The sequence below is a fragment of the Podarcis cretensis genome (assembly GCF_951804945.1).
Source record: "Podarcis cretensis genome assembly, chromosome: 10".
NCBI lineage: Eukaryota > Metazoa > Chordata > Lepidosauria > Squamata > Lacertidae > Podarcis > Podarcis cretensis.
The window spans coordinates 18,677,398-18,691,288 of record NC_137179.1 but is presented as its reverse complement, the minus strand read 5'-3'; the positions used below and the strand labels follow the sequence as shown (position 1 = coordinate 18,691,288).

The window sequence follows — 13,891 nt, the reverse complement described above, 5'->3', positions numbered from 1 at the left end:
AGAAAAATGATTTGTTGCTTGCAGCATCCAACTCTGATGTTCACAGAGAAATGAGGACAAGTGCAAAGAATGATATATGCTACTTTCCCCAAACCACCTAAGTGGGATGGCTCATTCCCATGATGAAATTTAGTAGCAAGACAATGGCAGAGAAAGTGAGTGATTAGCTTAGGAAAGGTGGTTTGACAGAGCAATATTTCTACCTAAAGCTTTCCCCTCCAAGCAATAACAGACACAACTGCAGCATTGGAAGATTTTGACAGGACTCACCTTCTCTGCAGCATTGATTCATACACAAGTGGTATGCCATCCTCCATAAAGCTGCACACTCATATCCCTTCTCCAGAGTATATTGCATCAAAGGGCAAACAACCCTTGTGGGACATTTAAAGTCATTACAACACTGAGTCAAAATAGAACCATTTTTATACAGTGTTATAGACTCATAGAAGAGGCAGCAAAGAGAAATCATTTCCTCCCTCAAAAAGGGCACGTGTTGCGGTGCGACCTGGCAACCAAACCCTGTGTTGTGGGTGGGTACAATTGGATAGCCACAACACCCCGTTGGTAGGTCCCTCGATGCTGGGTTTAATCAGGCCAATGGGATGCTAGCCAAACGGATCAAGGGACCTATATATGCCCATGCACATGACCCTGAGCTTCCTCTTTGCACGTGACCCTGAGCTTCCTCTTTGAGCCAGTGCATTGGAACACCCGCCCACCTCTCCCTATATTTAGGGCTTGCACTTGACCTTGCTATGCCACCGTGTGTCGTCTGCCATTGGGACAGGGGCACGGCAGGAATTTTCCCCACTTGGCTGACTGGCTGTTGTCATTTGGGTTTCACCTGCTGCATAGCAAATCGTCACAATTTGTAAGTTTGCGGATAGGCTCTGGTTCAGGTGATAGGGATGGAGGAACGCTCTCGCCATCCCTATGAGAAGGGTATTCCATTAAAGGAATCCAGGGACTCAATGTTTTGGTCAACCCTGAGAGGGGTTGTGCCTGTGCCTGAGTCCAGGGGGACATATGGGTGGTGGACTAGCCTGAACCTGGCTTTCCACTGTTCCAGGTGTTCACCCTAGGCTGACCTATGCTGGTGCCCTGGGTCAGCGCTACCTGCCACGGTGCAGGGAGCTAGTCGAACCAGAGCCTATGGAACCACTCAATGTAATCAATAAAGTTGTGGCCTAAATTCTGCCAAAAACCAAACCAAAATTTGAGTCTTGTCTGAAATGATTTAAGGGGGAGGTTAAAAGGTCTAAACACACAAAAGAAACATCCTTAAAAGCCACAGCAAAAGGATAAAGTTCTGCCTCCTTGGGTGCACCAGGTTTAATTGAGAACAGCAGATATAGAACAAGAGCTATAGGACTTCCAGTCCACACAAATCCCAACAGGCATCTGCACATTTCATGGGGAAAACTAATGATCTATGTAAATAATGAAATACCAAGAACCATTTGTCAGACGAGTCCTACAGGAAAGCCACAATAATTCATTTCTCACTTCATAGCAAAAAGGTACACTTCCAATGAAGATAAGTTAGCACCTTTGGCACTGGTTAGCACTGTAACATCAACTCCAAACATCCAGTCAATAAAATCTATGGTTGAGCTGAAATGGGTGGGTGTGTTTCATTAAATTGATCACACCCATTAACCCACTTACCCTTTTCAGCAATATTGAGAAAGGGCGACTTAGAATCAGGGGGAAAAAGTTCCCTCATTCAGGGTGAAGTCAGTAAACATTACCCTCACTCTGATTTGGATTAGTGGTGTCATCATACAGGCAGCGACTGCATCACAGCAAACCCAGAAGTGACCCTAAAACATCATTAAAAATCACAAAAAGGGGCAGGGTGGGGGCAGAGTGGGGGAAGAACAGGGTTTTGCAGGCTTTTTCACTGGGTGTTCTGGTTGTACGCAATTTCACGCAAGTGCGCAATGACCCAAAATGTTACCCCTTCACAAACCAGGAGTTGCCTGTATAGCTTGTTTGCCTATAAGGCACTGTGATGTCATCAGACTGACTACCAATTACTAGAAACCACAGGATGGGACAAGTGGAAAACCTACTTGCAGGTTTCCCACAGGCATCTGGTTGGCCATTGTGAGAACAGGATGGGCCATGGGCCTGATCCGGGAGGCTCTTATGTTTTTATTGTATGATTTCTTATTTCCTGGATCAGAGGGCAAGCAAGAATAATAATTCTATTTTAAAAACAAGCACTAGAGCAGCTGCCAAGAGGGGACAATATTTATATACTGCTTGATTGTCAGAAAACCTCTGAAGCATTTTACCAAAAATGTAAAATAAAATATAAAAATTCTCAGTTATTTAAAAATATTCCAAAGATGCTTTAAATCAGCAATAACTAAAAAGAGATAAAAACACATGTTACTTCTCCATATCTGGAAAGGGTTGCCTATTAAAATAAAAATGTTTTAAAGAGGTGCCGAAAATAATACAGTGAAGGCACCCGCCTATGTCAATAGGCAGGGAGTTCCATAGTACAGATGCTGCCACACTATGAGTGCAGAATGAGTGTTATGTGGCATCCATAATAGGGTCGATTTCGCAGATCAAAGCAGTCAAGTGCACATATATGGGATAAGGTCATTCTGCAAGTAAACTAGTCCAAGATCTTAAGGGTTTTAGATACTAATAATAACACCCAGTGCTTTTTTTTCTAGAAAAATGGGTGCCAGTACTCACCATGAAATTATTACATGTACTACACTTTTTAGCAAAAACAATAAAGAAAGAAAGAGGTGCTGGTACTGCATACCCCTGAGTACCCCCTGGGGGGAAAGGCACTGATAAACCCTTGAACTTGGCCCGATATCAAATGAGCAACCAGTGCAAATGTCTTAGCAGAGGTGTTATATGCTAAACAGATCTGAATAAACAGAACTGAGTGTCATCAGTGTACTTGCCCCAAATCTGCCAGGAGGCCAAAAAACACTCTCCCAGCATTAGTCTCTGGATTCAGTCCTGTTGGTAGGATCAGAACCACTGTAATAGTGCTCCCAATTCCCATTCCACAGAGCCAGTCAAAGAAGATTACTATGGTGAGTGGTATTGAAAGAGAAGCAGGAGCAAGGTTGCACCCTCCTTGTTCCACTTTCTTGTAATGGTCATCCATCAGGGTGACCAAGGGTGACTCAGTCACATGGCCAGATCTGAACCCAGATTGGAAAGGATCTAAATAATCCATGTCATCCAAGAATGCTTGCAGCTCCCCACCAAAACTCTGTCTACCACCCTCAGAAGCCCTATGACTCTGACCTTATTGGCTGAGGTACTCCTGAAAACTTGCCAACAAAAAGTCAGTTCAGCCATCATAAAATCTATCAAAAGAAGCATGATGAGAGACATGAAGCTAAATTAGGAATGGCGAAATGGCATAAAGAAAAAGCAGATTTCAAAGGTTGTCAAACCATCCATTTCCTGGATTGTGTATTTGGTTTCTCTTCTGCATTCCAGCCCACATTAATTAGTGTTGGTGTTGGAAATGTCATGATGCTAATTACTTTTGTATCTGGGGCCACTGTGGAGCTGCCCAGATGTACTGGTCAAGATTAACATCCTGACTAGGCATAAATTAAATTTTGATTCAGTTATCATTACAATCTTATGCATGTTTCCTCGGAAGTCCTACAGAGCTCAATGACACCTTCTCCTTAGTAAGCATGTTTAGGATTGCAGCCTCAGACTACCTATTGTAAAGCATATTGGTCATCATAAAGATAGATTACTCTTATTAAACTCTTAGTAATCACTAAGAATACCTTTACCAAGCAATTAAAAACTTGAGCTATAACAGGGAATGTACAATAGATGTGTTTTATTCTACTTAATGAGGAAATTAACCAATGTCATTGAAATGAAAAATGGTATTACTACTGGGGACAATATCTTTTTCTCTGTGTGTGTATACATACACACACACACACACACACACACACACACACACACCAAGTTCACCACATGGTGGTATTATTATTATTATTATTATTATTATTAACTAACTACAGGAAATGAAAACTGAACACATTCTAGTAAGGATTAAAACAGCTCACCAATTAAACATGCAGTCTACAGAAAAATAAACTATAATAATGATACACTTCTACTGAAGCAGATATAACAGGCATATGTTGTATTATTGAAGGCAATTAATTTACAGGCAAAATAGTGCATATGGCCTGCATGAAGGGAAGTGCCAATCATTTGCCCAATCCTTCTTTGCTCTTTATTTTTTGTTCTTATGCTCTCTCTTCCTGTACCATCACACCCCATAGCAATTACCTATTCTCTGTCTTGGGGTGGGGGGAGAATAAACAGTCCACAGAAGGTGTAGGAAAGTGTGAGATGGAAAAATACCAAATCATGCCACACCAGCAAAAAATATTTATTAGTCTATGCATAGGATCTTTGATAGCCTGTTACAAAACTGCAATGTACTATGGAATATGACCAACCAAAACATTGTTTGTTTGTTCAATAAAACCACAACTGCCATTTTTAAACCACATATGCTATACAACAGACATTAGTGCCATTATACACTGCTGGTATGTATGCTCCCATTCTAGTGCTTCTCAGCACAACTCAGAGAAGCACAGCACTGCCCCAGCCTGCTGCCAAAATGCCTCCAGAACAGTGACAATGAGAGACAGATTGGACAATATTTTCATCTCCCAGCAGTGTAACACTGTCAAGCACATGGACAGCTGACTACCGCTGAAAAACAGGGTAGGATTTTCCAAAATATGCTTCACATGAGGCAACACATTTTTTAGTGACACATGTGAAAACCACCTAAAACAGTGAAACAGAACTTGTGGCCTCTCATATGTTGTTGAACTTGCCTCCTCAACATCAGCCAGCACGGTCAAGAATAATGAGAGTTCTAGGCTAACAAGTTTTACACAGCCATAGATTCCCCATGCCTGTATCTAAAGGAATCTGCACAATCCCAAATGAATCAGGCTATCTATCTTGTATAGTTACCATAGTAACTAAAGGAGCCCATTCCAACTCTCAGAGGTTTTGCGAAATGAGTTGCTTCTCTGCCCATAAAACCTCTTTCCCTGAGCATGTGGTCAAAAGCATGCCTGCCTAAAGGCCAGGATGATAATTTGTCAGGTTATACTTTGCTGAAAGCTATGTGTATTGGGGCAACAGCGGAGATTGGGGGGCAGGCAATAACTGTGTAATATTGATGCAAGCAGCATGACAGCAAAAATGTTAGAGAGAGAAGCCAAAGAAAGAGCACAAGGCAAATACCAATACTTCACTGGGGAAAGACTACAGCTTTGGGAACTTTTTGTTTATTTAATTTTGCTAGGTGCTTGTTCCACATACTTTTCTTATCCTAGGTACTGCTCTATCTTAATAATTGGCCCCAAGAAAATGTTGCATGGCTAAATAGTACGAAACTGCTGAGGTGAGCTAGTCAACACTGTAATGCAGGTGTCCCCCTTCTCTTGGAGGTGTTGTTAGAATAAAAGAACAGCCTGCTGGATCAGGCCAGTGGCCTATCTAGTCCAGCATCCTGTTCTAACCAGATACTGTGGAAAATCTGCAAGCAGGACCTGAATACAAGAGCACTCTCTCCTTCTATGGTTTCCAGCAACCAGGGGCATAGCTAGCTGCTCCAGCACATGGAGGGCAATTCACCCAGAGGGGCGCCACAGCAAGCTGCCCACAGAGTCCGCCTGGCAGATGCAAGCTCTACGCTGCCGTTTTGGGCAGCACAGGGCCCCGAGCCACTGCGTCACTCCCAGGAGAGACGCGTGGCTCAGGTAAGTGTGCCATTTTGTCACCCCCTCAGGGATGACACCCTGGGCAGATCACATCCCCCGCACCTCCCTTCCTATGCCCCTGCCAGCAACTGGTATTCAGAAGCATTGTTGTCTCCAACTGTGGAGGCAGAGCATAGCCATCATGGCTAACAGCCATTGATAGCCCTCTCGTCCATGAATTTGTCTAATTCTTTTTAGAAGACATCTAGATTGGTGGCCATAACTGCCTCCTGTGGCTTAACTATGCACTGCATAGTATTTTCATTTATCTTTCCTGAATCTTCCAGCATTCAGCTTCATTGGATCTCCACATGTTGTGGTGTTATGATGGAGGGAGAAAAAGCATTTTTATATTCACAAGCTTTTGAAAGTTTGAGATTACTGTATTATAAGATGCTGCAGTACACCATCTTGAATATCCCATAGAAATGTAAAGTATTAAGTTGTGAGTGGACGTAGAAGACGGCACAGAGATTTCTCGAAGTGGTTCTTTATAGTAAGCTGGAACTGAACAGAACTGAACTGAACTGAACAGCTCAGCCGGCCTGCTTTTATAGGGTGAGAACTGCAATACATAACATAAGGTATGAATGTTTAAAATAAATATCAGAACAAACATTCTCTTTGGCGCTGGCGATATGTTGTGAACCTCTCAAGCTTAGAAGGTACAAAATTTTGAAAAGAATCAAAGCTTATGAAGACTAAATAAGTATCCTAATACTTGCTTTTTCTGAAATATGTTTTGAGAGAGAGAGAGAGAGAGAGAGAGAGAGAGAGAGAGAGATATGAAGAGTATATTTGCACAAAAGATTATAATGAAGGATATTTGCACTTCTGTGGAAAGTATATGTGGCCGATATACCACTTACCTTTTGTAATAAAAGAGAGCCAGAATACTTTGTGACTATGTAATATAAGTCCCCACCAAAGGCATCAGCCCAGGACTTCACTCTACAGATGGGGAAGAAAAAAAGAGAGTCAGTTATTTCAATGTTTGGCAGCCACATGAGCAGTTATGATGCATCTGGTCACTTCAAATGCTGCAATTTCCCTCCGCCAATGTTGACTTCAGATTTTGAGGGGCCCTTGAGCTAGATTCCCTCATTGGGAATTGCCATTGCCGCCTCTACCCATTTGCCTACCCTCTTCCGATGAGTCCTAGGTGGAGGCTGCTTTTCCTTCCTGCTCTAGTCACTATTTGGAGAGGGGCATGTGGACCAAGCAGCAGGAGCAAGTTGGAGGAATATGACCAGGGGGTTCTAGGGTTCAGCACTGGGGGCCTTGATGCAGTGTGGATCTTGATAGGTACCCAACAATACAGGCAGCCCCTCCTGATACCAGCCCTGCCTTTCTGCCAATACAAAGCAGCAGCTCAGAATGAACTGTATTCTCCTATATATAATTTTGAATAATTTAACAGGCAACTGACTATAGGACTAACATTCCACATGTCTAGTAAGCAGGGTGGTTTTGCTGGCTTGCTTGGATTAATTAAGTCAAGTTGTCTCCACACCAGGAATGGGCAGCCTGTTGCTTTCTTGATGTTATTGGACTCCAACTCCTGCTAGCCCTAGCTGGACTACAGGGAGTTGGATTACTGATGTGTAAAGCAGGGTTGAGGAACCTCCACATGTTGTTGGATTACAAGGGGCAGAAAAGCAGCAGTTCAGAAGAGTTGGTGACCAGAGGTTCTATGCACATCAGCCACCATGGTAACAGTTAAGGGAGACAGCTATGAAACTTAATCGCTTTGCCATATTTCCATATTGTTGAGTAATAACTGGATGGAATCAATGAAGTTTAAACAGGAGAAAACCACAGTGTATGACTTGTGTTCCATGGCTGCAATCCTGTGCACAGTTAAGCTTCTTAAATCCCTTTATTTCAGTAGTTTTTAAACAGCCTTACTGTAGGATTGTAGCCAAAAATTTTGAAACCTCCATTTCTGAGGCTAGGTTGTGTTCCTGTGTAATATTTATCCTTGGAGGCATAAAGCTGTTCTTTGTTTAAACAGTCCCATGACACTGTACTGTGAATTGTTTATTTCCTTCCAGCAACATATGCCAGCACTCATATAAGATGTGGGGGGAAAGTGCTTATTTTCTTACAAGATTGTGATCAATTGTACATTTACTGTAGGTCTTTGGGACAGCGTATTGCGAACAGTGCAAGGTTTGGTTTCTTCCTGATGTGTTTGTAATGTAAATCAAAGAGCAAGGGGGCTTCCATATTTACACCTCAAAGTGTGCATGGCAAAGTTAAAGAGGGCCAAAACTGAACACCCTTTTAACGCCTCAGAAACATGCTTTAAATTGGGGCGCATTCACATTTGAAAACACAACTCTGCAAGGATCGCATATAGTTTGGGCCTAGGTGAGGTATAACTATGAACATCTGGGTCTTCCAAGGGCCTACACGGATTATTTTTCACCTGTGCTTGATGGGAACATTTCTGACGTTCTAGGGCAGTGTTTCCCAACCTTGGGTCTCCAGCTGCTGTTGGACTACAATTCCCATCATCCCTGACCATTGGTCTTGCTAGCAAGGGATGATGGGAGTTGTAGTCCAAAAACAGCTGGAGACCCAAGGTTGGGAAACACTGTTCTAGGGGTTCCAGAGCAGTGGAGGCTGGATCTTGGGGGGAATGGCGCACTGGCCCGCCGACCCTAGTCTGCTCTCAGTCAGCTCCCGACTTCCAGCCTCCCTATTTACAACCAGCCTGGGAGTGTATGTGTTTATCAGTTTCCTACTCCGTAGTCTCAAGTGTTGCCCCTTGAAGAATTCAGCAGGGAGGATGGTAGGGCAGGTTTTTTTCAGCCAGAACTTGCCAGAACTCTCAAGTGGGCACCATTGCCATTATAAGGGAACAAGGAAGGTGTTCACGGTGAGTTCTGGCACCTCTTTTTCTAGAAAAATAGCACTAGAGGATGGGAACCAAAAACTAATGAGTCGGCTCTGCCTCTTATTGGCTCTAGTTTTACCTCCTGTTGACGTCCCTGCCTTCTGCCCTACCATTCCCATTGGGCACTAGCCACCACTGTTTGAGAGTATGAAAGAAACAAAGCAGAAAAGGAATATAAGGAGCCAGCTCTCCAAGCTAGGCCTATGAATGAGGTCACTTTCTTGTTTTGACCTGGCTGAAGCCTTTGCCACCATGTACGAAAAATGTCACTTGTGAAGCAACCTGAGGGTACCAGTACTTCTGCCTTATAAATAAATAAATAAATAAATAGGTAGTTGTTTGTAAAATTCCATGGGCTGAGTAGGAGGATAAGAAGCACCTGCTTATAATCCCTCTTCTTCCCATTCCCTTCCCCACCTCAATCTATTTCTCTGTATTCCTATCATGCAACCTCCTTCCCATTATGTGCCACTTGCATTTCTGCTTTTTTGGGTAATGTGTGTCAACAGGAAAAAGAGAGGGTATAAAATTTTCATATGCCAATTTATATGTATAGATACGAATTTAGAATTAATTACTGTGATCTGAGTAAAAAATACAGTCATCTTCTGTGGATGACTGTGGTCACATTGTGGTTGTGGGCTTACAACAACATAACTTAGGTGCCTGCTCACTCTGCTGTCCAGGTGTCAACGGCTGCTGGACAACTGAATAATAATAATAATAATAATAATAATAATAATAATAATAATTTTATTATTTGTACCCCACCCACCTGACTGGGTGGCTTCCAGCATATACAGTAACATCATAAAACATCAAACATTAAAAACTTCCCTATACAGTGGTACCTCGGGTTACATACGCTTCAGGTTACATACACTTCAGGTTACAGACTCCACGAACCCAGAAATAGTACCTTGGGTTAAGAACTTTGCTTCAGCATAAGAACAGAAATCGTGCTCCGACGGCGCAGCAGCAGCGGGAGGCCCCATTAGCGAAAGTGGTACCTCAGGTTAAGAACAGTTTCAGGTTAAGTACGGACCTCCGGAACGAATTAAGTACTTAACCCGAGGTACCACTGTACAGGGCTGCCTTCAGATGTCTTCTAAAGATTGTATAGTCACTAACTTTGATGACTACTTGTGCTCCTTTGACCAGACAGCCCTTCAAACAGAAAACTCCTTCAAATAAAGCAAGGGATGGAAAACTCAGGCCAAGGGGCTAAATGTGGCCTTCCAAACGTCTTTCTCTGGCCCTTGAGACTCTCGCTAGGCCATGCCCCACATTCGTCCTCCCCCTCCCCTCTTTTTTTGCCTAGCTGGAATATGTCCTTGAACAGCAACAAAATCTGTTTCTTGCCTGAAGAGATTATGTTAAAATTTCTGACTTGCATGAGGTTAGACTATAGCCTATTGTACAAAGAGAAGAGTTGCATTAATCGCTCTACGTACTTTGTACACCTGGCCTTGCCTACAACCAACATCCAGTGGCCCCTGAAAATATTTCCCAGCCCCTGAAATAGAAGACAGCCCTTCAACAGACCTTGAAATATAGGGGTGCTCTTTGTAAAGCAAGACACACGTCCACCCTGTGCTTCTAGAGTCCTGTAATGCCACCTGCTTTTCATTTTTTTCTCCTCTTTGCTACAAGGGAGGGAAGGCTCGGGTTGTGTGGCTAGGCCCAGAAAAAGACAGAAGTGAAGAGCTTTCCAGTATGGGCTTCCCAAAACGGCTGAAATTGCTTCAAGACCCTTTCAGACAACCTCACTCACCAACCCCCTCACCTTCAGCCAGCCAGCTATAACTAGGCCGGAGTGGTGGCGGGAAGGGAGAAGCTCTGATCGGTGGTGCTCATTTTAAACCCGCTAATTAAGGCAGGGCTGCATCATTTTTATTTGCCTTAGGCCTTGGGGTGCCAGCTTCATTGTGACATTATGCTCCAGCATTCACAACCACCTTTCTAGCTTTATAGATTTCAGGAAAGAAAAGAAAGGCACAGCAAAAATTGGCAATGCACTGTGGAAGCCTTTAGGAAAATGAGGGTTTAGGACATACTGTAGTAAACCAAGCAGGGTTGGTAGCTGTTAGATATTTTACCTGCCCACTGTACCCTCAGGTTCGGTATCAGGTATTTACTTGAATAATGGCTGCAAGCCTCACCATGTCTACTCAGAAGTAAGTCCCATTGACTTCAGTGGCGCTTACTCACAGGTATGTGGGGTTAGGATTTCTACCTCAATCAAATATGGTGACTGGGGGCAGCAGGGGGAGGGGAGGTTACATTTATTTCTGTTTATCACACAAGCTGACCTGTTAAGTCTTTCCCCTGATCCACCATACTGCACTTTCTGAGCCACACCTGATTCTTAGCAGAGGTGGGATTTTTTTATTTTTAAAAAAATATCATCTCAGCTTGTCCTGCATCCTGAGGCAGGATGACTTCACACAGAGCACCCATAACCCCCTCCCTTCCTTATTTTGGCACACTAAGAGCAGTTATAGATGCTACAGCCCTATACAGCCAAGCACATGCCTGGTTACTGCTGGGTAAGGTTGACAATTCAGGGTGATAATACCCAAAAGGGAGGTTGTGCAGGACGTGTGCACATCCAAAGCTGGCACACATTCCCTGCACTCCTTCATTTCCAGAATATTCTTGCACCAGATTACCATTTTTAATAAGAAATTGGTGATTTCAAGTGAGTAAATTGAAAAACTCCTAAAAGAAAAGTACTTTTTTGAGAAGGGTACGAAAGTAAGATGCATGCCGGTAGGCCAGTGACGCTGAACACCAGATTCAGGATGACCATATTTAACCTGCACTACACTTGTACATTGCATTCATATCAAGCAGCATAAGAAGTAAATGGCAGGATGGGAGTATTTTTGTTCTTGAAAGGAAAGAGAAGGCCTACCTATGAGATGGTGCATTAAACAGCAACAGAGGTAGCTTGGGGAGACAGCAAAGGGCTAAGTAACACAAACAAGCAAAAGGGAAGGCCACTTACGTTTCGAGTGGTATCTTTGTCTGAGACCTGGTAAAGGGCAGGAGGCAGGCGAGTGAGAGAAAAAGCCACAGGAGGCCACCTGGCAGCATCCTCCACACCAAAACTATCAGCAGCAAGATCAATTGCATAGACCGAGGGATCCTTGACCTTGTTTCCTTCCCTTAGGATGGTCCTCCTGGCATCAGGTAGGCAGCCCCCAGCATGGTGTTCTGCTGGGGTAAGGGTGGGAGAGCGAAAAACGGGGAATACCTAAGCCTTCATCCTATCGTATCTGTGTTGTGGCATTGCTTCTCTTCCCCACCCCTCTCCAATCAGGCTACAGCTCCCTGAAGGAACCGGCACCTGAATCTGCTGGGTTCAAGTCAGATGGGGCGACTCAAAGAGATCCACCACCCCATGGCTGCGAAGGGCAATAGTGGACATCCAACTTCTGTGCCCTGCAGGAATGGCAGACTCAGGGGAACTCTGGAAACAGCAGAAGCAGCAGTATCTACGTAATCCACTGCCGGCCCTTTAATCCCCTCGTAGAGCAGCAACAGCAGCAGATTTAGGGAACTGGAGTGGGATAAAATCAGCTAGGATTACTCTGATTTCCGAAGACAGGCATCAGTCTGTCCAATCAGAGCTTGGAACAGCCAACTCCAAGCCCACAGCATCACGACTTCAGAAATAAAAAAAAGCCTCCTGCCCTTTGATCCCTGCAGAGCATTTTTCATGATATCATAGAGGGCATCAGCATATTTGTCTACCATATTTCCTGCTCTGCCCTCCAAATCAAATTTAGTTCTTTGTATCTGGCTCCTTCTCCTTGTTAGTAGCTTAGTTTAGTTTATTAAATTTCTTGGATGCCTTTTTGAATAAAAAAAATCCAATTGTGTCTTACAGCAATTAAAATACACAAAAGTTGTATATATTCTGAACTAACAAGCCTGTTCTTTTTGAAATCTATGCAGTCCTAATAGGATCAAAGGAAAGAATTAGAACACGGAGCGGAAACTTATCTTGGCCGTCCATCATATCAGAATTTTCAGTGGCATATTATTTTGTGAATTATAGTTATCTAGATTCCAGTCTAGAGACACACATTCATTGGCAACTGTTCAGGGACTGTATGGCAGTGCTGGGTGGGTCCAGATGTAAAAGTGGGCAGAGCGACGCATGTGACCATGTGACTTGCATTGCTGAGGAGTAGGCAAAGCTCAAGCCACATAAAGTCAGTAGCTTCTACTACACACATCTCTACAACCTGGTAAACGGAAGACATCATCAAAGTTCAATAATGTATTTTAGTCAGGCCAAAGAATTCAAGGTCAATGTGGACTATGGTTGATGGCCTGGTGCAGGACAGAATCCTAAGGGGCAGGAAGGAAGGTGTGAAGGACTATTTTTTGCTCCCAGGGTTCAGATTCCCGAGCTAACTAGCTTAATTCTCATACCTTGCAAGGTATGAATCACACTCCATGGATACCAAAAAAGTAGAGTACTGTTCTCACCCATTTCCAGCTGGCAATGAAGTGCAGGGGTAGCAAAATGTTAGAGTATTAGCTTCCATGTAAATAAATTAACACCCTTGGTAGATGAAGGCTAGAAACCATGCCAGGTGACCTTTCGGTCAGCCCTTAGAAGAAAAAATATATATGTCCCAAGTGTATACAAAGGACACTGTTAGATTCTAGTACCAGTGTGCAACACAAGGCTTCCCTGAATCTGTTGGGTCTCTTCCTGATACCTCAAGGCTCACTAGGTCTTTGCAAAGGCCTTTAAGACAGTGTCTTCAGAGCACAGGAAAGGGTGCATATTATAGAAAGGGCCTGGGGCCCTCATCACAACCATCATCACTTCATCATGAGGGTTTTAATGGGGGGCAGGTGTCAGTCAGCAACTGATCTATGCTATGCAGGTTGAAATGTTTCAAAAGTTCATTGTATTCAGGTCACTCTGGGCATTGGCATGCACATGACCTATATAATCATAATTGAACAGCACATCTATGGGAACATCCAGGGCCTCAGCGAGTCCCACAACCATCAAGGTTAGGTCAGTCTTTTCTACTCTCAAAGGTTCTGAATGATACTTTCCGATCATTCTTGTTTCTGTTGGCTTTTAATTTTGTATTTTGGTTAAAGGGAAAATATGGTAAAATATAAGGAGAATTCCCTGGATGTT

General features: G+C 43.4%; 1 protein-coding gene and 1 long non-coding RNA gene across 2 annotated transcripts in view; one reads left to right on the top strand and one right to left on the bottom strand.

Annotated features, from left to right (window-relative positions):
• Positions 1-6,893, bottom strand: part of CACNA2D4 (calcium voltage-gated channel auxiliary subunit alpha2delta 4) — a 168,469-nt gene extending 161,576 nt beyond the window's left edge. Inside the window, exon 1 of the mRNA XM_079992286.1 lies at positions 6,683-6,893. Coding sequence (XP_079848412.1) covers positions 6,683-6,820 — 138 coding nt within the window. The 5' untranslated portion in view covers positions 6,821-6,893. The remainder of the gene's footprint in view (positions 1-6,682) is intronic.
• A 1,585-nt stretch (positions 6,894-8,478) lies between these two features.
• Positions 8,479-12,420, top strand: LOC307225398. The gene is made up of 2 exons (XR_013842971.1): positions 8,479-8,697; positions 12,041-12,420. It is a non-coding gene; the product is annotated as an uncharacterized lncRNA (long non-coding RNA).
• Positions 12,421-13,891: the final 1,471 nt, after the last annotated feature.